At 35.0% G+C, this 24,545-nt stretch overlaps 1 protein-coding gene across 4 annotated transcripts in view; it reads right to left on the bottom strand.

Annotated features, from left to right (window-relative positions):
• The window catches only part of PTPRZ1 (protein tyrosine phosphatase, receptor-type, Z polypeptide 1), a 168,175-nt gene that overhangs the window by 60,097 nt on the left and 83,533 nt on the right, over positions 1-24,545 (bottom strand). For all 4 annotated transcript variants that reach the window (XM_008580512.1, XM_008580513.1, XM_008580514.1 and 1 more), the window contains exons 3-9: positions 20,675-20,854; positions 18,366-18,517; positions 15,383-15,478; positions 14,460-14,526; positions 8,278-8,435; positions 7,984-8,134; positions 714-898 (exon numbers count right to left, since the gene is read on the bottom strand). In XM_008580512.1, the coding sequence (XP_008578734.1) occupies positions 714-898; positions 7,984-8,134; positions 8,278-8,435; positions 14,460-14,526; positions 15,383-15,478; positions 18,366-18,517; positions 20,675-20,854 (989 nt within the window). The remainder of the gene's footprint in view (positions 1-713; positions 899-7,983; positions 8,135-8,277; positions 8,436-14,459; positions 14,527-15,382; positions 15,479-18,365; positions 18,518-20,674; positions 20,855-24,545) is intronic.

Below are 24,545 nucleotides of genomic sequence, written 5' to 3'. Positions count from 1 at the left end.
CAGTGTCCTTTCACTTTCACTGAGGCCCTCCTGTAGCCAGTCAGATGAGGGTTTGCCAATGACACCCTTATCAATGGCTGACACTTCCCTACCAAAGCAGTTTAATATTGAGATGCATAGGCCACAGAAGAAATCTGTACTTTATTTTACTTAATTTGTATGCATGGGTGGAGGCAGGTGGGGTAGATCTTTTTGTAAGAATTAGCTGTCTTCAAAAAAAAAAAAAAGAATTAGCTGTCTTCCATCCCCAAAGCTGTGAAATTTAATGCAAAGAAAAGGACTTGCAAGTTCCTTCTCTATTTTTCTTGTGCTGGTGATGGGAGAAACAATACATAATGTATCAGGACACTGAGATTACATGCCCAGTTCTTTCTATCTGTGAGATATTAATCAAGGTATTTAACTGTTCTGTACATTCCTTTATTTGTAAAAAGAGGCCATGCTAAATGATCTTCAGTTCATAAGTCTTCCATTTGTATCTACTCTATAATGCTGTTGTTGGAAAAGTCATGGTCTCCCTGTAACTCAATATAACTTTTTACATAATTTAGTAAAGCTGCTGCTCTGCACTGCCCCTCCCCCTCCATCCCATTGGAGACCTTTATACAAAGTCTAAAGTAACCAAGATCAACAATTACAATCATTTGTAAGTTCTTACCTTGGAAATTAAGCTATAACGTTATCAGATATAAAACAACTGATCTTATAGTTACCAAGTCTTGATAGCCATCAGTCAAAAACTCATGCTTGGTTTGGTCTTCTCCCTCCAGCTGCTGGTACAGAACTGCAAACTTCTCAATCATCGTATCATAAACTACTCGAGGTCTTTCCCATGTAACAAGAAGGCTGGTATAATTCTCTGGGTCAGCCTGCACATTTTCTGGTTCTGAACTACACACTTCAGAGGGAAAAAAGTACAGTTATTCATTCAACTGTCAGCCTCCAGGACTTTAATAAGTAAAATACATTCCACAAAAATGTTGCTGTATTTTATTTCAACATAAGGTAAAAGGTTACTCTTTACCACTGTGGAGCTTTTGCTTATGCCATTTCCCCTGTGTAAGATACTCTTTCCTTCCCTCCTATCTCTATGTGTTCAACTCCTACCTTTCCACTTAGGAAAGGTCTTGGTCAAATGCTACCTCTTTCCTTACACACACTCTCATCTCTACTGAAATGATGGGTGTCAGTGTCAATCGTGTGTTTTGTTTTACCACTATTATTGCATTATTATTTGCATGGTCTCATTTTTTTTTCTGAATAGGTCTTAACTATTCTAGTAAATTATAATCATAAAGAATCACAACTCCTCATTATTATATTGCCTAAAGCATGATCTTGAATATATCTGGCATACAAATTCATTTTTAGAAATAAATAAACATAGGATATCTTCAAGCTCAAGATATCTCCATTTCTCTTGTTCAGTACCTGACAAATATATTTAGCTCAGGATAAGGAGAATTTCAGTTATAAAAGATGGTTACTATCATACATTTTGTTACTAGAGAATACTTGAAATAATTTAAAATTCCCAACCAGAGAAAACCATAGAACAACTAAAGCTTTCACTTGAGTATTTTTCAGACCTGATAACATAAATCCTACTTTGGCATCATAAATAGATTATGTAAATAATTTCAGGGAACTAGAAACTTTGTCTGTCTCATCTGAAAAACTAATTTTGTGAAAAACTGTTCAGAGATTTCTTAAAATGAATTCAAGCCCATGCAGGGAATCATGCAAAAAAATTTAGTCCCACCAGAAAGAGTGACCTGATATTTTAAAAAATGCATTCACATTGTGATAGTTTGGACTAATTGGGAGGAGAAAAATTATAAAATTTTATGATATTGTGCTAATGAAGCAAAGTAATAAGTATAATATTTCCCCAGACTGGATAAATTTGCAAAGCAGAGGGAGAGAAAAGTCTCTCAAGACAAAGATTAATTATATGCTCACAGAATCCAAGTTTTGTTTTCAGGTGATACCTGAAGTTACAAAGCCACTAGATGGGAGTGTGCAGCTGACTTAGGTAGCAATTGCATCAGAATGTGATCAAAAAGCCTTTTTGTCTCTACTAGTTTGTAGTTCATTTTATGAACACAGGAGGGCACCCCAAACCAACATTTGGTTTCATAAATTGAAATAAATTTTACATATAGTATTTAGTATTAACAATTTTAGCATATGTATGCTATACTAGTAATGGCATATGAGTGATTCAGAAAAATATATATATATACTTTACATAATAAATACATGTGCTAGTTTATGTGAGTTAGAAACAGGATTTTCACTGAAAACTTCTGATGCTGGTTTTTGTTTAGGAAGGACTTAGAGTAGGATGTTCCTTAGGAAAAAAGAAGACAATTCTTTCATTATCAAAAAACATAAATTCAGAATAAGAAAATGTATTCTGATTTAGGTCTAGACTACATCATCTGTTATGCTCTCTAGTGACACTTCTATTTGTGTCCACCAGATGGCAAAAGATCACCAAATTATCTCAAGGTGAGCTGTTCATATAAACTGTCACTGGAGGAACAGCTTCCTTCTTGCTTCTAATAAATCCCAAGTCCATTTTTTAGAAGGTGGAAAGTGATTCTGGACAATATCATTTGTAGATTTTTGTCCTCTAAAAATTAATCTAACTTTTTAGTAAGTGATATTGATATAAAGTGAACTATACTCTCAAGATTAAACTCTTAAAATGCATCACTTATATGCATGTAAACAAAACATAAAGGTCTCTTGAGAAAAATATATAAGTATTAGTTGTAAAATACCCTACAGGACTACTGCCTAAATAGCACAAACTTCTTTGGTTGGATGTCTATCTCACGCTAACAGTAGCAATCAGTAGACGTTTAAATTTTAAGAATCAGAATTAATATAAAAGTAGGACTCCCAAAAAGAAATTTATATGTCTTTCCCAGCAGGATTTTGTTCCTTTGCTTTCATCCTTATACATATGTAAGAGTTTAATAATTATTTGTTTAGTACTTTGAGCTTATATTTTAATTATAAATTTATTTCAAAAACACTGCTTTTGTTTACTAATAATTAACAGTTTAGTAATGTGTTATAAAGTTGCAGCTAAACCTTATCTTTTAGATACTGAAATACAGGATTTTATGGAAAAAAATATGTACTTTAGAATATCCTCAAGAAAAAAGCCTATTCTTCTGTACATAGTCTATAATTTTGCCAAAGGTTTGCTCTCCTATAAGACAGGACTGGATCTTTTAAATAACAATCTAGTTAATTCCCTATACACTACTTGGTGTTCAAACATAAAGCTGGGTAATGACAATGGAGGAAGTGATTAATATACACTTCGTTTTCCAGGTTTTCTTTATATTTTCTATTGAAACTAGTCTACTTATTTTATTAGAAGGATATATACTGTATAAAACACATTATCTAGATTAAAAATCAAGAAGGGCTTCCCAGGTCAGTATGTACTCAGACACCAAATACAAGCTCCCATAGAATAAAATAGTAACAAAAATATCATTTCCTTGATCATGAGGAGTTCAGACTCTTTTGAAGTCTCATTCCTTTCTTCAGGACTACATCTCACACCCTGGTTCCTTTCCATATCTACACATAATCTGAGTCATCACATAATCTGAGTCATAGTTGCTGATTGTTTAGGGAACACTGGACAAAAGGAAGAACCTGGTTCTTGCAAGCCTCTGGCTATGAGCAGGTTCAGACCCATCTGGGGCCCATGCCAAATCATATAGAGTATAAGTAATGCTTTAGTACTGTACAAATGCCAAGGTGTTTTGATCCTCATTATGAAGAAAGAGGATACAGTCTCCTTATCAGGGAGTTACAAATGTTCTTGCTTAAAAACTTATTTTTAACATTCCACTCTCATCTGCTTGGTTCCAGGCACTATTGACATATAGATGAAGAATCATGGCGCTGTCCCTGCCTTTAGGAAGCTCATTCTTGAGATAGCTTTTGAACCCTTAAACTTAGTAAGCTCTGGGAGGTAATGAGTACTTTTAGTTTCTAGGTTCTGGACTCCATTTATAAGGGAATGCACAATAAACCTGTAAAAAAAAATCTACCATGTAAACCAAATTAGATTGTGCTTTTCAAAATCACACGAATTTCTCACTAAAAGCTGTAAAAGCTTTGCACACTGTTAGCTGACACAAAGTCCTGTAGTTTATCATTTATCCTCTCCTTACTTATACGAAGTGTGAACACCTAGGACATAGGAGTGAACGTGACTTGTGAAACAGGTACCAAAAGATTAATAAGCAAAGCACTGAGTGTCATGAGGAAAAAGCAAAACAAGTGGAGGGAAAATGAAAGAAACAAAATAGAGGAGAAATACAAATGAATTATTGGCTGTGACAAATCTCTTTGTTCATCAAGAAAGTCAACACAGATGGCCAAGGGGAGGTACAAGTTTCCTTTTTGCCTTCGTTGCTTGGAAGAAGCACAGTCTTCCTCGAGGGAGAAGGTGCAGTCCCAGCTCCATGATTATGTGTAAAAATGTGGAAGGATGTGAAAAGACAGGGAGGTGATTCTTGGAAAATGGCAGAGAAAATGTCATAACTACCTGAGAATACTCGAGGTTTACCTCAGTTATTTCCCACTAATTTGAAGTTCCACGAGTTTAACACAGCTGATGACAGTGTACTGCAGGAATGCACACTGATAAGTCCACCACATCCTTATTTGAGCTTTATGACCCTCATTTTAAAAAATATTAAGACAGGTAATTTCATGACTACTGTGAAAGAAGCTTAAAGACTTACGGACCCAGAAGATAACCATCAAGTTTGTGATTTCTCCTCAGGGAGCAGCAGATTTGAACAGAACTATTGTAAACATTGACAACCACTACATATAATAATTGGAAAAGATCTATCACTGTTTTACACTTCTGAATGATTACATCATTCACTTTAGGTAAATTGCCAAAAGAAGTCTTTCAGATTTCAGTGACTTCATTAAATCTTCTTTAGGGACACAGTAACTTCATCAATAGTTCACTTTGTAACATAGAATCTTTTAAGAAGTAAATAATCTTCATTTCATTTTTCTGAATATAGTTACAGTCCAGTGTTTACATACATGTCATCTTAACAAATGCTATTTACAACCACTGACCTTTAAGAAGGTAAGTCTACTAATGTATAATTCATCCTGACATTTTTCATGAAATTGTAGCAAATTTCTCATAGCTCAAATACATTATGCTGCAAAGACACTCCCTTCATGCTACTCTGCCTTGACAAACATTTTATATTTTATTGCATGTGTTTTTAAAAAAAGTTTGCATTACATATATTACAGAGCTAACAAATGAGATCTGAAGTGCATCTATAATTCTATTCAATAAGTTATTTTAAAATGCCATGAACATGTAAAACTTGAATAGCACCTCATACTTGTGATGCCTTGCCTCTTTATGCATACATACACATGACAATATACGAGTTAGGAGTCTGGAGCACATTATGTTCAAGGGATTGTATTGCTTTGCAAACTTTAGCTCATTTAAATGACACAGCAATCCTGTAAGGTGACCATTTTTAACTTTTCTATTTCATAGGAGAAAACAGGCTTGGAGAGGTTAAGTAACTTGATAATTTTTATGCAACTAGTAAGTATTGGTGCTGGGGTCTGAAATCAAAAGTCTACCTGACTTGACAGTGCCCAAACTATTTTTTTTAATGTTTCATGTCTTTAGTTATCGGTTTTTATTATTTAAGTTATATAAGCAGAAATTATGTCTTCTGTAAATATAAGGATAGTGGAGAAAGCTTTAGAAGTCTTTAGAATAAGGAAGACCTGGGTTCAAATACTTTTGACTTTTATAGACCTGGGTTCTATACCTTTCTAGCTGTGTAAACTTGAGCAAGCCATTTAATGTCAACTTCCCAAACTAAAAAATGAGGAAAATGAAGTCAAGTTCATAAGAGTGATGTGAGGTTTAAATCAAGTACTCTATAGTTCAATGCCCGGTAAAGTCACACAATACATGGTAGCTATTGCTGGTTTTGTTATTATTATCATTATTTTGAACCTTCAACACTGAACTGTGAAAACAATGTTCTACATTAAATCAGAACTCCACATAGGTTTATACATTAAACACTGCAGGAAGCACCCATCAAGCATAACCTGCATTTTTGTTATTAAATGGACATGAATTCTTTCACTCTTGCGGTATTTAGTGAAGGAGAACTTTACTTTAGCTCAGCGATGGAGGTAAAGAGATAAAACACTTGGTTATTTCCTTTATGAGGGTCAGAATCTAGTGGGGTTGGCAAATAAGTAATCAGGCAATTACCTTACCACAGCTGCCATGGAGTCTGGAGCACCTGGACACACCACACAGCTACAGAGATGCATCACTGACAGTATACTCTAGGAGTGTGGTGCTACCTTGAGGGTACAGTCCTGTGACTGGGGCCAGAGCCTGACTTGGGGGGATGGAGGTGGCATCAGAGATGGCCTCCCAGGGCATGTGATGCCCTACTTGAGTCTTGAAGAATGAGAAGAGGCAGGGAAATGAAGCAAAGGCAGCAGAGAAGAGCATGCCACGAAGGGGAGATGACCTGGGAGAATGTGGTCTTCCACCTTCAGGGGACCTCATGAGAAGGATGCTGGTTGGGCGGAGTAAGCACCTAATAAATCCTATGTAGCATACCATTCAATGACACACAGTTTGGATTTCATTCTAAAATCAGCGGGGAGCCACAGAAGGGTTTTAATAAAATATAATTGATAAAAGTATATGACAAAAAAGAATCTGATTTATAATTTATTTGGTCTATTACACTGTAGAAAAGGCGATGGTTAAATCCCCTTTCTTTTTTCTAATCAATTGTCTCTGTTTACCAGATAGGATGTTATAGTATTTAGTATTGCTTGGAGAAATATAATTAAATTTCTTCACTTTGGGGCAATTTAATTTGAAACTTAATGTCACATTAAATATAGCTATTTATCACTGTTGTCTTGAGCTCTATTTATTTTTGCTAAAGAATAAACAATTCTCACAAATACCACAGTAAGGCAATAAAAGCACGCTGTTTTAATGCCTCATTTCCAAAAGCAGATGATTATTAATATTATGCATGGTAAAAAATTCATTGCAGGGCTGAGATCAAAGAAGACCATCTACTTGGAAAGGTTTTAAGTCCCCAAAGTAAAGCCACTGCAATTATTTCTTTCATGAACCAGTACAACCTCAACCTCAACTGAAAAGTCAGCAGATACATCTGATTGTGTCTTCTCAGCTTCAAAAGATGCAGAGGGTGCTCCAGAGACTCCCGCTGCTGCCCCAGCATCATCTCCACGGGCTGTGACTAACAAGGACAAACTTCTTTTCCCCCGAAGAAAGAAACTAGGAAGAAGACTCACTTTTTAAACTTGTTAATAATTTAGTGCATTTGTTTTCAATACGTATTAGGAGCTAGGTTCTTCCCTGGAAGCTGCCAATAGAAAGATGAGCACTTTAAAACACCAAGACTCAGTTCAAATGTGGTTCTCCCATGGAGGTTTTCTGATCACCCAAACCAGAAGTGATCTCCCCAAGTTCTGAACTCCTCCAACTCTTATTCATTCCTTCTTATGGCTCATAGCACAGGAAAATGCCATAAAGTAAATCTGGAAGTATGTATGTGGCTTTGCCACATATTATTGTGTGCTCAGGAAAAATCACTTTCCTTACTGAATCTGTTTTTCTCTCTCATCTGTAAAACTGAGTTATGTATATGGGGAAGAATGATTTTTTTTTCTGGCGGTTGGCTAGAATGAATTTTTAAATTGCCATTATAGATACACAGTAACAAATTAAGAGAGTTAAACAGCTCTCCTAAAGCTACAAAACTAATAATCAAAATATTTCTAAAACTCTAAGTCTTGTATATTTTCCATTATACCACAATTAACTCCTATATTGAATCTATGAGGGTTGTAAAAAAATTATGCTTCAGTACATACCTGCTTCATGAATCTCTTCTTTTCCAGTATATGAGGAAAACACCTGCCTAGAGAACTTGTACTGTTGTTCTCGAAAATTGTTTTGTAAGTAGTCCATCAACATAACATAACCAGACTGTTGCATCGTAAGAACGTCACAAAAAACAGCCAGCTGGAAAGAAGGCCAAATAATTTAACATATCTGCATCAAAAGCATCAGTAAACTCTTTAAAAAAGATTTTCTACAGCAAAGCTAGAAAATAATTCTTTTTAATTGCTTCAAGTTACTTCATTTGTTTGAATTTCCAAGATTACCTGGCTTTCAGAGATGCTAACTGTATCTTTAAAAACAATCCAGTCAACGGTGTCTGTGCAGGGAGGAGATGTCAAGGAGCCATTGTAACTGTAATACTTGTCAGTTGAGTTTGGAAGAAGGTTCAGCAATACGAATGAATCTAAGGCAGCCTGTTTTCCTACAAAGTAATAATATACATCGCAGCTGGAATCCCAACACTGGAATTAAGCTGTTCAAAGCTTCTATGAAGCAGAGCCACTGCTATGTATTTATTGAGAACTGAAAATTTAATAACATTTTAGAAAAATTAAAAAAATAGTGATAAAGGTAGCATAACCCAAACTGTCTTTCATATATCACTATGCAATATTAGGTGCTTTATCTTTACAACATCAAGATGCCAAAGAGGATTTTATGTATTAAAGATATTCAGAAATCATATGATCATCTCAATAGATATAGTTATATCATTTGATGAGATTCAATACCAGTTCATGAAAAACAAAAATAAAACCTTATTTTGATGAAGATTATATTCAAATGCCCATATCACATTTAAGGATGACTTATCGAAATGAGACAAGGATGTTCTGCTATCACCACTTCTATTTAACATTGGACTGGAGGACTGGGCCAGTGCAATAAAGTAAGGAAAAGAAACAAAAGCCATAAGGATGGCATAGGAAGAAATAATACCATCACAATTTGCAAATAGCATGATAATGCATGCAAAATATTGAAAATAATTTATGGACTATTAGAATTAATAAGTGAATTTAGCAAAGTCAGTGCACATAAGACCGATATAAAATAACAACTGTATTTCTATGTACCAGTATCAAACAATAGAAAATGAAATTAAAGACAATATGACTTAAAATAGCAACAAAATATCAAACACAAGTAAATCTAACAATTGATGTGCAAAATATCTATAATGAAAATTACAAGACATTCTTGAGAGAATTAAATAAAACTTTTAAAGGGGTGGAAAATATCATGTTTATGAATTGAAAGATTCAGTATTGTGAAGGTGTTGATTTTTCCCAAATTGATTTACAGATTTATTGAACTTTTAAATTTGAAGGGGGAGGGGTGTGTGTGTGCATGTGTGTTAATTGATATGTAAATGTAAGTGCAAAGAGAAGTTAAGACAATCTTGAATAATAACAAATCTGGAGAACTTTCATTACCACAAAAGGAAGACCAACCATATAAAGTTGTAGAAATCATGATAGTGAGGTATTTGTGCAAAAAGAAGAACAGTGGAACAGAACAGAGAGTCCCAACCCAAACCTGCCTGATGACAGGAAAAATTGCTATGGAGTGTGGAATAAATGGCCATTTCAATAAACAGTGCTGTATCAATTGAATATCCTTACGGAAAAAAGTGAATCTTGATTTTCTACTTTACACCATAAGCACAAATCAGTTCTAAGTAGACTGCAGATTTTAACGTGAACAGAATAATAATGTTTTTAAAGGAAAATATAGAAAATTATCTTCATAACCCTAGGGTAGGTTGAGATTTCTGAAATGGCACACAAAAACATTACCAGTAAAAGGAAAAATGATAAATTTTCAAACACAATAATCAAGATTTATTCATCAATAGTCACTATTAAGAGAGTAAAAAGGCAAGTTAGAGTGGAAAATATATTCTGTATACAATACACACACATATGCATATATATATTCATCTTGTGTGTATATACATGTATATGTATATACACATACATGCACATAAAACAATACTGATTTATTTTTGTATATAAACTTGTATCCATACTAGAGAATTTCCATACAAAATTTGGTGGAGCTTTCCTAAGTGGTCCATCTGGCCTTCAAACTCTGAAACAATCCAAATAATCTGTCTCCTTGAATAGTCCCATTTTCATTTTTGCAGCTTTCCAGTAGCACTTACCAATAGCGCTGCCTTGGTCATGCAGCTGTTTGTGTACCAGCCACACTCATATAGGCAGCAATCTGCTTCCTAATGAGATCTGTGTCTAACTCATTTTCTACCCTCCTAACTATCCAGCCTAGTGCATGTCTTCTGTCCTGTCTAGATTTAAGTCATTGAGAAATAGTTGCTGAAGCCAATTAATTTAGCCTAAGTGAGGTGGCACAGTGTAGATAGTTTTACTCCTTATTCGAATCATCTGGGGAGCTTTAAAATAATACCAATACCACAGACCCCCACCCTTGCCATATGAATTAAAATCCAGCAGCGGAGGCTGGGCATCTGTGTTTTTTTTTTTTTTTTTTTTTTTAAATCCCCACGTGCTGCAAACATGTAGCCAAGGTCAAAAACCCCAAGTAAAGCAAAGCTTTTGCAAGGTTTTAGTCTTTTAAACCACATTTGCTACTTTATAAAATAAAATGACTGGACTAGATGAACATAGTCTATTCTAGCTCTAAATTCTATAAAGATTGGGCATATCCAGAAAGCCTCAAAGAAAAAAAAATACTTCTATTTAAAAGTTAGATTATTGAGTATTAATTTTCCATAACACAGAAACACTTGAAGAAAGGAGGGGTAACGTTAATAATTAAAGTTAGATACAACTGCCTTCAGTCTGATTTAAAGAATGAATCTTAGAAATAAAAACCTGTTTGACTGAATTGATAGTGTTGTGTAGATACAAACTAAATCTAGTTTTAATCCATTAGAAAGTTCAAGTTATGTTTGGTTTAATGGACTAATTTGTAACTTCTAAAAGTATTTCCTCCTCTCCTCCAATATCAAGATAAGATGATCAGAATTCAGACTCATATTCGAGTTCTCAGAAACTCAGGAGAATATTTATTTTTAATCTATGAATAATTTCCAATTTCAAACTTATGTTTTTAATACATGAAAATTTTTGTGATTAAAGAACCCCTCCTTAATCATCAATGGACTGTAATTATTCCTTTTTCTGCTGAAGACAAAATTTATCTTACAAATATTTTGTGGAAATGTGGGTGTGGAGAATACTAATTGGATAAGGAGCCAGAAATTGATTCACTGCTAATTAGGCAGGAAATAAATGGATACCAAGAGAGCTAAAAGCCAGGAAAAGGAAAGCAGAAGTGAGACCTGAGAGAGAGAATTTTCTTAAAATTGGAAAGAAATTTTTTAAAAAAGTTAAGAGGAAGGGAAAGAATAAAAAGAGAGTTTTTGATATTTCCCTCTTTCTCCTCAATATAGAATCCATTCTGAACCTCAATAGCAGTCATCTAGTCTGTCTTATGGACGTGTTAACTATTTTGTACCTTTTGTTTGGTTATTTACATACATGCCCTAAGCTTCTGTCCTAGATATCACAGGACTTTTCAATTACAGTTCTTATGGACGTGTTAACTATTTTGTACCTTTTGTTTGGTTATTTACATACATGCCCTAAGCTTCTGTCCTAGATATCACAGGACTTTTCAATTACAGTAGTGATTTTCAATTACCCCTTCATCTTCTGAGAAAACTGATTTTTTTTTTTTTTTTTTTGTGGCTTGGAAAAAACATGTGCTTCATATGAATCACCTCACTATTGTAATACCTGACCAGTGCTCTTCTATTTGGGATCAATCATTCATTCATGCAATCGCTATTTGCTTGAACAAATATTGATGATTAATGAATCAACTAATCAGATCCTTCCATGGGGAGGTTGATAGTGGAAGGGGAAAGATGGAGAGGGAGACAGACACAGAGATAAAGACCACAGCAGGGCCAAGCACTAGGGAACAGCTTCTAAATACTTAAAACCAACTCCTATTCCTTAGGACAATGCTATTGAAGATGGGGCCACATCAAAACTACCAGTGAGGATTTTTCAGTGTACAAATTCCTGGGCTGAACTTATGATTAAGAAAGCACCATAAGTAATGAGAACTCTTATCTGAGAATCATTGATGATGTTACCTGGGGTGAGTCTCTTCCTTGCAACTTGAAAGATTTCAACTAACTTCTCTTTTTTATGTGCTCTTCTTGGGGAATATTAATGTATTGTCTTTGTACTGCTACAACATCACCTTCTCTCTCTCCATTTCATGAATAGAACAATTCCTATCTATACAGTAGGTATGGTGGAAAGAAGGGAAAGAAAGAAGTGTGTGTGTGGGGAGGGGTGCTGAGGAAAGGAAAGAGAAATGGGCTTTGTCTCTTAGAAGGGAATATAGAAAACAAGCAACTAGACCATATTATAACAAGGTAGATTTTATAATCTGAATGACGGTTGAAAAGTGTTTTATTTATTTATTTATTTTTTGGGAAAACTCATATATGGAGCACATGGAGAGGGATTTGGGAGTTTAGCTGCAGTTCCACAGTTGCTCTCTAAAGACAAGAACTACCTTCAGTCCTGAAGTTTCCCTGCAGCAATGGCTGGCTGCCAATATCGGGAAGGCTTCAGTTTATTGGGTGCTAGGGGATTTTCTAAAGTCTCTCAATTCAAGAACTCTCAAAATGGAAACATTTAACTTCAGGAAGACTTAACTTATTTAGTTTGGGCAGATCATGTCTAACAACAATGCAAATAAAATTGACAAGTATTTTATATGTGTTCTGAAACATATAACTAGTATAAATTTCCACAGTATGGTGGAACAAACTTTGTGGACTAGGATGTAAACCCTGGCTCTGCCCTCTACCAATCGTATAGCCTTAGATATGCTTGCTGAGTAGATGGAAATACTAAGTATTTAGTGGGGTAAGTTAACAGGCATGGAGGATTTTGTTTTATGGTAATAGAGGAAATAGAAAGTTGGTGCATAGGTAGCTGGGTAGAGAGACAGACAGATAGGGTAAATGAGCACAGACTAGTTTCTGACCCCAGCCAGTCCAAGAACTATCAGTACTGCTTCCAAATTAAGAGTCAGGGTATAGGCAGAATAATGCTGTCAGGGAATCCATATTCTTGGGGGGTGGGTAGTAAGTGGTCACTGTTGCTCTTATGAAGCACCTCTCTCAATGACTTGCAGACAGTATGTATTAAAAAGGAAACTTCAGTCAAAGAACATGAGCAAATTTGTTCTTCAGCTCATGTGAGCATCTTCCTAAAGACCCTCAGAAATAAGGGAAGAATCCTTGAGAGAAAGTGTCTAAGGTCCCACGGTTACACAAGTCAGGGTTAACAACCCAGTGTTAACATCACTTTTGTTGTCCCCACAGGCTGGTGCCAGGCCTGGAACATTCAGAATTCATATTTTATACATTTTCAAGTTCAGGAACTGAAACTAGCTGCCTTCTTTCAGTCTGGATAGAATCCACTTTCTGAATCAATGAGGGGAAAATTAAGGGTGGCTTATGGCATTCAGTGTTGAATTTTTCAATCTGGGTGGATGGAGAGAGATAACAGCTTCATCTTGTGTTTGATTGTGCCTTTCAAAAAAAATGAAAGCTGCACTGCAGGAGTTCACATACTCCTGACTTTTGGAAAGTTCAGTCAATTCAGAACCTCACATGTAATCGACAAAGATGAATCAGTCCTAGACTAGCCTTCTGCTTTCAAGAAAAGGATTTATGTGAGTCTTGTTTCTGATTTCAAATTTTGCAGCTTCCTGGAGAGGAATAATCCTCATTTTATTGATCACTCAGTACAGCATTAATGCCCTGCTTAATAAAAATAAAACAATAATAACAGGTCTGTAGTCTATCACCAATGTTGTCAAAAGCACTTCTTGTGACAAATTACAAGATCCATGAGATAGCAGGCAGAACAATACCAAAGCATACTGCATTTTGTTCTACTTAAGCTTCACCTTCCAAAAATCTTATCTCCTCATTTGGTAAAGCAAAGGATTTATCAAGGAAACCCCAAGAAATTTTAACTTGAGTAAAAATTCCTTTAAAGTATTATTTTTATAAAATTAACTAGTTTCAGATTAGAAGTTAGTATCTTTAAGGGATGTACAATGCAGAGACAGAATAGATAAATATGTTTTAAATACACGACATAATTAAATTTTTCCAAAAATACATTTAGAAAACTTCAATTTCACACTTACGTTAATATTATGATTTTTAACAAAATTTTCTGATAAATTGTTCTTTATTTGGTGAGAAATGTATAAACCTTCAAGTGTGAGAAGTGAGGGATTGCTCCTCTTTAAAAATGTATACCTTTCCACCATCTGGAACAAGTGATCTTTATCATAATGTAAAAATTCATATGCAACCAAAATAGAATCTCGAAGAAAGGTATTTCTCCATGTTGCTTACCAAAACGACTAACACTCTCGACTCCATCAATAATCGCTTTGTAATCCAAATTTTCTTCTAGTCCAACCTGTTAAAGAAGAATGACATTCTGAAGCCAGGATAAACCATTCAATTAACTATTCAATAAAAATAATTGAACAGTTTAACTCCATTTTAAGTACAGATAATCTCTGACTTAACGCTGGTTCAGACTTAAGATTTTTTTTGACTACGATGGTGCAAAAGCAATAAGCATTCAGTAGAAATTGTACTTTGAATTTTGAACTTTGATGTTTTCTGGGGCTAGTGATATGTGGTTAGTTACTCTCTCACGGCGATGCTGGCTAGCAGGGTAAACAACCGATAACAACTCTACAGTGCACTGTGTTGCCAACATTGTTTGAATACTGTGCTTTGTCTTTTCACATCACATCATGTCTCCAAAATACCCATTGGAGCTTTTTAAAGATAATGATATCTTCAACTTATGATGGATTTATCAGGCCCTTAACCCCATTGTAAGTAAGTTGAGGAGCATCTGTACTCAAAAATGATGTGTTCCAAACACACTTATTTTTTTCACAGCAAGGTAAAGACAAATAAAATAAACAAATACCAAATAACTTTTACCTTTTCCTCTAAGAAAAGTAAAATTTAAAATATTATGATTTGCAGTTAGTTATATAATTATGAAGCTATGCATGTACAAATAAGCAAACCTGTGCACTTGCAGAACAGTTCATTCCAGTTGGAAGAGACGTACCCAATTAATGAACACAAGAGCCCCCTTTTAAACAGACAAACCAAGGGGTCACCCTTTTTAAAAATGACCACCAGTTACCATTCCACTTGTGAGTTCTTTTATTTGTTAGAAAGTATGTCTTGATATTTCATGCAAATAAAATATGAATTAAGTTTATGCTAAATCTATGTATAATGATTACCTCAAATAAAATTGATAAAGCTCTTAACTTCCCTTTTCCTTTAACCGCTTCCTCAAAACTTGAAAATCGGTCTGCATCGAAGCAATAGATTTGCATCTATAAATGTAACAATGATAGTTTTATTACAAACAAAGACTTCACAAAAGTCAGCAAAGAGACTTAATAAAACAATTGACCAATGCAATAAATTCTATTTGAAAAACTGTATAAACTGTATAATTTTATATTCTGTATATTTTCAAAATATTTTATCAATTACATGTATGCACAACTACATTTACTATCATCCATCATCTCAGTGAGGAAGGAAAGACAAAATTAGAGATATCTAGAACCAAAAATACCACTTTGAGATTACCAGGGGACACTGCAGTAACAATTTACTAGAGCAATTATTAAATGTAATAAATTATCAAATGTTATTTTAACTATTTTGCTGGAATTCTTTCAAATATGGTTTTCATTCTTAAGTGTGCATGCCTTCCTTGATGGTCCAGAGTTACCATTATTTAATATTATCATACAGTTCTCTATGAACATTGAAATTCTCAAGGACTCTCTGCTTGTACCTAAAAAAAAAAAAAATCCCAGAAGACTTTTAAGTTTTGTATTTTAACTCTCCTCTCCTGCGGTGAGGCTATTCTTTGTTAATTTCTACCTCAGTCCATATATCTGTCTGCAGAGGCCTGTATTCCCACTTATAATTTGTTGCTTTTCATGTCATGGCCTTGGTAATCAGGTAACCCAGCTAGATAGAAGGGTAACTAAGGTAAGTGTAGAAAGCCTCTGAGAACATTCAGTGTGGTTAATGCTCTGATGGGAGGAACACAGAGGGTAAAGCAGAAGATGTCAGTGGCTCTTCCCTTGGGTGGGTCACCAAAGCCTTTTCAGAGAGAGGATTTCTAAGCTGACTGCTGAAGGATGAGGAGCTTTTTAGCCAGCTGAAAAGGCAGAATAGATGTGTTCAAAATCAGAGTGACCAGCCTGGGAAATGTCTACAGCAAGAAAGTTCGAGAAGTGTGGGAAATTGAAAGTCATTTCTTATGATCTCAGCTGAGCGTATGTGAAAGAAAAGAGATGAGGCTGGAGGGTAGGCAGGGGACACGCCAGAAAGGACAGTGAGATTGTCCCAGCAGTTTGGCACTGAAAACAATGAAAAGAAAGCCACTGATGCATTTCAGTTAACAGGAGAGGGGAGGGGGTAGAGCTGGGGAGAACGGGGACAGACTGAAAGAGGTTAATACTGGAGAGAGGGAGACCAGCAACACGGACGTTTAATGATCCAAATAAGAGACAATGGTGGCTTGAATTTTTTCTGACCTCCCACATCATTTAGGAGTAGAATTGAGAAGACTTGATTGTGAGATATAGGAGACCAAAAAAACAAAAAGCAAAACAGAGCAACTCAAGGATGTTCCTCGGGTCCTCTCGAGCTTATACAATTACACGGAGAGTGTTTTAAAACAAACAATACCTCTGAGAGGTGATTTGAGAGGCTTTTGAATTTTTTAAAAAAGGAGATTTAGTGCATGGATTCTGTACCATTTATTTTGATTGCTCAGGGATTTTTTTGTTCATAGGGTTTTTCTTGATTTTCATCTTTGTTCTAAATAGGTAATATTGTAAGAAAGTTAAACTCTGAGTAAGACGTTATGTGTTTAAGTTGATTTTTATTTCTTTGAAAAACAAAATTTGATAAACGTGCTTTCCTTTAAGTACTTTTTGAATTTAATATACAACCCCCCCCAAATTATAAGCCATAAATATGAATGGGCTTATCCACATTTAAGAAAAGTCTTTGTCCTTTAAGAGATAATTTACCCTAGTCTTATTTTTATTATCAATAATAATTACTTTGAATTATAAAAGTAATATAGTTTCATTATAAATAATTTAGAAAATATGGGGATTTTAAAAGAGAAACTAAGAGAAAACAATGCCATCGCCCAGAGAAAATTACTGTTAACATTTTCTTGGTTTTCTTCAATTACCTTTATTAGAGCAGTAATTCATTCCCTCACTTAATCCCCATCATAACTTTATAAGGCAGGTACTAGTATTTCTTTATATCAATTTCTCTGAAGAGAAATGGAAGCTTAGTTACATTAAGTAATTTATACAATGTCATGTGATGTAACTAATAACCCAGTGGTGGAGCCAGGATTCAAACCTCGTTCATTTCACTCAGACATTACTCTCAGTCACTATTTTATTAGTTTTCATGTTTTACAAAATTGTAATAATAATCTTGGTTATACCATTTTCTATTTTTCTTTTCAAAAGCATTAATATTTTATGATGAATGCTTTTTGTATAAATATATCATACAAGAACATAATTTTTTATAAGATCTGTAATATCCTATCATAATTATTGCCTTTTGTTTCAATTTTTATTATTTCAAAAAAATCTCTGCATATACATTTTGAACATATCTATAATAATTTTTACACTAACTTCCTACATATTGAAGTGAGTATTGAGAATAAACTATTTAAAGTTCTTGACAAAAACAAGCAAACTGCTTCCCAGAAAGGCCTTCAATTTAGATTCTCTCCAGACATGTATGAAAATGTTTATTTCAACTGCACACTCATTATTTATTATAACTATATTTATTTTACCTATTTTAAAGCTGAAAAATTCTCTCATTTTAATAAAAGGATTTAAAGAAAAGGATTCTCTGGTATGTTGATAAAATTTCCCCTTTCATTCCTTCATTCATCCATTTACTCAATCAACATTCTCTGATCACCTATTACTTGGCACGATGGGTCACCAGGGAGTGGAAAATCAAAGAGGGGTCTTACCCTCACCGAACTCAGTCTAGTGAGGAGGGTAAATGTTAATCAAGTTATCAAAATATCAGTAATACTGAATAATTATAAAATTTGAGTTAAAAATTAATCAGATTATATTCTAAATAAAATCTCAATGATTTGGAAAATGAAATGGTAACCCAGTGGAACTACTACTCACTTACCTCAAGTGGAAATTTTTGTCCTTCTAAACTATGTTCTGATCCATCTGATGACATATTGCATTTTCCCCAGTGAAAAGTTATCTTGCTGGCTTTGAACAGCGTTTCTGAGACTCCTCCACTGAGATGGTAGTCATTAGTGAGATTAATTTCCACTAAAAACCAAAACAAGGAAAACCAATAAAATGGCTTCTAAGTTTCTGAAAACAAAATTGTAAATTTCAACAATTTTTCTTCTATGTAAGATACATTAAGAAAATCATTCATCTGATAAATTAAAAAAATTAAGTCACCATTTTAGAAGCTAAACTTTGTAGTTCTGCACAATATACTTAATATATCTTATTTCCATAAATGTAAACTTAGCTGAAGACCTTAACTACTATATGATTCTAATAGCAGAAGACAGACAGTCCACTTGCCCTGTTGGTTTGGTGCCCTGATATTGCTGTTCTTCCAAAGCTCTGCTTCCCTAAGTTATTTGATGGTAGTGAGGGAACAGAGAGTAAAGGGAGAAGGAACAGAAGGGTCAAAAGAAGAAAAGTCTTCTCCTGGGAGTGCTCCCACCTTCTTCCTCTGCCCATCTCTACTCCTTATAAGGCTGTGGCTTTTGTTCCATCTCCTTATCCCTCCAAGCACTATCCCAGGCTTCATCAAGCTCCAAAATCTGTGACTTAGGCTATGGCAGGGAAGGCAGGAAACCCATTCCTATTGAAGGGGTGTTGGACATCTCATGTTTGAAACCTGAGTGGCAACCATCAGATTCTTAAATTTCTCTATATGAGCTCCACAGCAGATATTATCTGACTATATTTTGTGATCCTCTGGAGAATAATGGTTCTCCTGAAAGTCTAATGCAAGATTTTGATGTTTCTAAATCAGATTTAAATAGTCTTTGTTCCATCAGAAGTCACTGTTGGCATCAGAGACTAAATCCAACATATTGGCAAGCCAGTTAGGAATACAAACTTCTACTAATTATGATAATAATAATGATGACAAGCACAATAACAATTATGCTACTGATAACAGTCAACATTCACTTATCACTCACAATGTTCCATGCACTGCACTAATTACTTTGCATGAACTAACCACTTGATCCTCACACAAAAGTAGGAAATAGATAACACTACAATCCCTATTTTACAGATAAGGAAATTGAGTCACCAGAGGTTAAGTAACTCGCTCAAGGTTCCACACTGTCATTCGAAGAGCCAGTAGTGAACCCAAGCAGTGTGGCTGTAACAATCACATGCTTAACCACTGTCCCCAAGAAAAACAAAGCAGAGATTACATGCCTTCTTGCTTAGTAACATCCTTCAAAGCTGGTAATGAAAATGTCAAGGTATGGGACAATATACTTTTATGTATTTAAGTAATAATATAACATTTATATTTTTATTAATTATTCATTCCAGAAGTACTTATTGGGTGTTTATTATGTATCAGGCACTGATGTAGAAAAATCCCTACCCTCATGGGATTCACAATTAAATTATTACATCCAAATAAATTGTATTTCCTAAATATGGAAAATAGGGAAAAAAATAACTAATGATAAAACCACCCCAACAGAGCTACTGTTATAATTTTGAATGTTTTTCTAATATTTGTCCTATGTGAATGTTTGTTTTCACATAACCTCTTGGTATACAATTTTGTTTAAAATATAATATCAGAGGAATAGATCACACTTTTAAAAAATTGTTTTGTCCACGTATAGCTTACTGAAATCTTTTTTATTTTAAGGTATTACATTTTGCATGTGTTTTTAAAAAAGATACTCTCAAAAAGAAAACCCTTTAAGAGTGTTTTCTACGGATAGTGTAGAATTTTGAACTTTCCACATAGAACACTAGTAATTTGTTTTCTTCAATTTAAATTGTTTCTTCAATGTCAATTGTTTTTTCATATCCAAATATTGACTATAGCATGAGGTTGAACAGAAAAGATCAAACTATAATGTCCAAGAAAAGGAAATTCTCATTAAGTGACTAACCAGTGATTAAGTTACCAAGTTATATTAGCTATAAATCACATTATCTTTATTATATCTTCTAGTGGCAGCATCATTATTGTTATGTTACTGGAAAACATGACATGACAACATCGGTCTTTTTTTGGTACAAATATTCAAAATGTTGTCTAAATTTCAAATTTTCTCTGCTCCATTTATTATCTTCTACCTATAGTTTCTAACTAGTTCATAGTATGTCATTTAAAAAAAGAAAAATTTGAGATGGAACTAATCTAAACATACACTAGGTCCGAAAAACACAATCAAGGCAAATAGAATGCAGACAGTTTACCTGTTTTGCCAGTGTTGTGAATGAACGTGTTTCCCAAAGATGTTTTATCCCAACCCTGAAATTTAAGTTTCTTAAGATTCACATTTACTTGTGTAAGATCTTCATCAATATTGATAGGAGACTGTTTTGGGCTATTACATGTTGGATATTTCTTTCCCCAATTTTTTTGATTCAGTGCTCCTAAGAAAAGAAAAGGTAAGAAGTTAGTTTCTTAAATTACCATGTAAAAGCTAAATTTTATAGTATAAAGTAGTTCATACATTACAAAAAAATAGATACAACAGGAGAAAAAATTGGAACATCTCTGAACTAAATCATAAATCAATTATGCCTAGATTTAGATTCTAGGTTTTAATATGAAACACTATAAAAAGAGGCCCGTAGAACAACCATGCCAAGTTCAGGGTTTGACAATGTCTTTGTCCAGCCATCACATTCTTCCAAATTAACAGAAAGACTAATTTTCATATAAGGTGGTCAGTCCTAGCCAAGGGTCCTAAATTGAAAGGAGTCCAGATGACAGGAGTTAAGCTCTGACTTTCTTTGCACTCTCCACGGGGTAGCCCCCTTCAGACCTACTGTCACCCCCTGCCATAGAATGATTTGGTTTAATTTCCATCTGCGTGGGGTCTTATTTATAAAAACACAATCATCAAGCTATGCTTGAAATCTTTCCCCCCTCCCCTTTTTTTCTGGTCATAATACCTACAAAGTTTTATTAACAATAAAAAATAGGGCTTTCTATAAAGATTTTTGTTTACAGTGAAGTGAATTTTCACCTATTCCACAGAATGAACAGTCCTCTAAACCAAAATTGCCCTGTATTGCCTTTATTTCAGTCATTCCTAAAACCATGAACCATCTCTGGTAGCCTCATTGACTTAGCATCCAAGCAGTGCTAAGAACAGGTATGTTCTATTTAAATTTCTATTAAAATATTTGAAATGTTGAGAGTGCAAGTCTTAAACAATTCTCTGGTTAAACACCAGCATTTCCACAGCCATCACCAGAAAGAGCAGCATGGTAGCATGGTTTTCAGCTTACATCCCTTAGAATGTTTTTCTTTCAGAAAATGAGTGTGGTAAGGCCAAGATTTTACATAATTGGGATGTACGGAAATTATAAGCAAACATATATCTTCAGTACAACCATAGTCTATGCCATCCTCTTTCTGTGATAAGGGACTCAGTGAGGACTAACTTCTATCCAAGCTCAATCTAATGGCCATCTCTCATGATTTGACAAAGTTAACTCTACATAATTTAGCCCAGGAAGAAAATAATAGTCACACCATGAAACTGCCTATATCTTCAGGAAAAATCAAGTAATAAATCTCATAGTGAGGCATCTACCAGAATCGATAGCTGCTGAAAACTTATTTTAAAGTCTAGCTCTGTTCCTAGAGAGTGTCTGAGTGCTATAAATATGCACAGTGATGCATATGTTGGCTTCTAGGAATAGCTTTACTGATTGGAGTAATGATATGTTAATTTCACTGTAAGGAACTCTGGCATAGGGACAAGAAAACACTGCTTATTTTATTAATGTCAATGCAAGAGAAGCAGAGAGACAAACTGTAGCACAAATCATTAAGGTCTTTTTCATTGCTTACACTTTTATTACAATAAAATAAATTCCAAGCAAATGTAGAAAGTCACATAGTTGTGATGCACAGAGACAAAACTTTAAGTCTCCGATAACACTGTATATGATGTATAAACCTGGTATTTCCCATCGCATTCCATATCCTCTCCACTTGGATTCTGAAAGACATCTTATACTAAGCATATCTAAAGCTGAATTCTTGATTTTTGCCCAGAAACAAGCTCCTCCTTCAGTTTTTGCCATCCCCTGAACTTAAAAGTTATCCTGATATCTCAGTTTTCCCTTCAGTAAAGTCTTTTGGGTCTGCCTTCAAAATGTTTCCTTAATCGAGCCATCTCTCAACTCCACCATTACCACCCTAGCCCAGTCCACTGTCATTGCTTGCCTACACCTTGCTACTCCATGAGTACCACAGCCATCACCCAGGAGATTGTTAGGAGAGTCAGGCCTCCACCGTGCCTTATGAAGTCAGAATCTATATTTTAACACAATAGTCAGGAAATTCATATATACTTTAAATTTTGAGAAGCACTGGCTTAGACATCTCCAGTGCCTTCTAACTGGTCTCCAGCTTTGCATCTTGCCTCTTCCACAATTCTGTTCTTTACTCGTGTGGCAAGTGAAATTCTGAGATTTCCCTCCAAATTCCTACCCCGTGGTGCACCTGCCCTTCTGCCTGTGAATATGGTTGGACAGTCACTCTCCTGATTAGTTTACATTCTATGGCAAAGGTGATGGGGGAGTCACTGCTGTGATTATGTTATGTTATAGAAACCTCCGTCTTAGCAAATTGAAGACAGATTCAAGGTGTGAGAGATTCTCCTGCTGGCTTTGAAGAAGTGAACTACCAGACTGTGAGAGGGTCACGGGACTAGGAACTAAGAGCCACTTCTAGGAGCTGAGAGCATCCCCCGGTTTACAACCAGAACAAACAAACAAAAAAGCAGGGGCCTCAGTCCTACATCCTCCAGGAAGTGAATTCTGCCAACAACCTGAATAAGCTGGAAGAGGACCCCAAGCTTCAAATGAGACACCTTGATTTCAATTTGCAAGACTGAGCAGAGAACCCAGCTAAGCAGCCCATCCGCTCCAACCCATAGAAACTGTGAGATAATAAATATGTGTTATTTTAAGCCATTTAATTTGTAGTAATTTGTTTTGCAGCAGAAGAAAACCAGTACTACTCACTAACTAATCTTTTTCAATACATGTTAGATCATGTGTCTCTCCTTTTCTCAGGTCCCTCCAATGCCTTTCCATTTCACTCAGAATAAAATAGAAACTCCTCATCATGGTGGACAGATCCTATATGATGTCACACGCGCATTCTCTCTGCTTTCATTTCCTGCCTCTCTGCATTGACCATTCTGCTCTAGCCACAATGGCTTCTATTCTGTTCCCTGAGCACATGAAGGCTTGACGCTTGCTGCCACCTCTACCTAGAATGCTCCCCCCAGAAGATGTCTGCAAGCCCTGAAAGACGCATTTTCTTACTTCAGTTGGGTCTCTATTCAAATGCATCTCACCTGAGAGACTTTCTCTGAATACCCTGTGTAAAATATTATACTTCCTCCCCTGGTCACTCCCAATGCCCTCTCTTTACTTTATTTTTCTCTCCTAACATATTAATTATATTTATTTAGTTTTGTTTCCATACCTCTTTGCACAAAGGAAAAAAGAATGGCACACAGTAGATGTTCAACATACATTTGTTGAATAACTAAATCAAACAAAGAAGAAGTGGTGATGTCTTTTGTTTTATGAGTTTGAGCTCATAGGGATCTAGCATGAAATGGCAGAAAGGAGGAAAAAACCCCAAATCAACCAATTAAAGAAACATTTCTAAACTCAACTGTAGGTCTCATTTGAACATTTATTATATAACAATTAAGTTGAGTAGTCCCTTCTGCTGAAAGACCTGAAGTCTGAACTGTATGTGGTCTGACATCTTACAGCACAATGACACTGATTATGTCTGAAATGCATGGAATGCTTACACTGAGTGTGGACCCAGTTGAAAACACTTACTAAATCATAGTGCAGGCTCAAGATGCCTCCTTAATTTTTATGATTAAAAGGCAAAATAAAAGAAGCCAGAGAAGGAAAAAGATTTTTTTAGTAGAAAAAACAATGAAGTCCAGAATAATAAATGGATAAGTAAATAAATAAAGTCCAGAAAAAATAAGAACTTGAGGTTATTCATGCAAAGAACTCTAATAGAAAGGTTGTTTCAAATCACCATGAGTAGAAAACCAAGGGAAGCAAA

The sequence above is a fragment of the Galeopterus variegatus genome, unplaced genomic scaffold (genome assembly GCF_000696425.1).
Source record: "Galeopterus variegatus unplaced genomic scaffold, G_variegatus-3.0.2 Scaffold2115, whole genome shotgun sequence".
Taxonomy (NCBI): domain Eukaryota; kingdom Metazoa; phylum Chordata; class Mammalia; order Dermoptera; family Cynocephalidae; genus Galeopterus; species Galeopterus variegatus.
The sequence above is the reverse complement of the archived record's forward strand: the minus strand, read 5'-3'. Positions and strand labels throughout refer to the sequence as shown.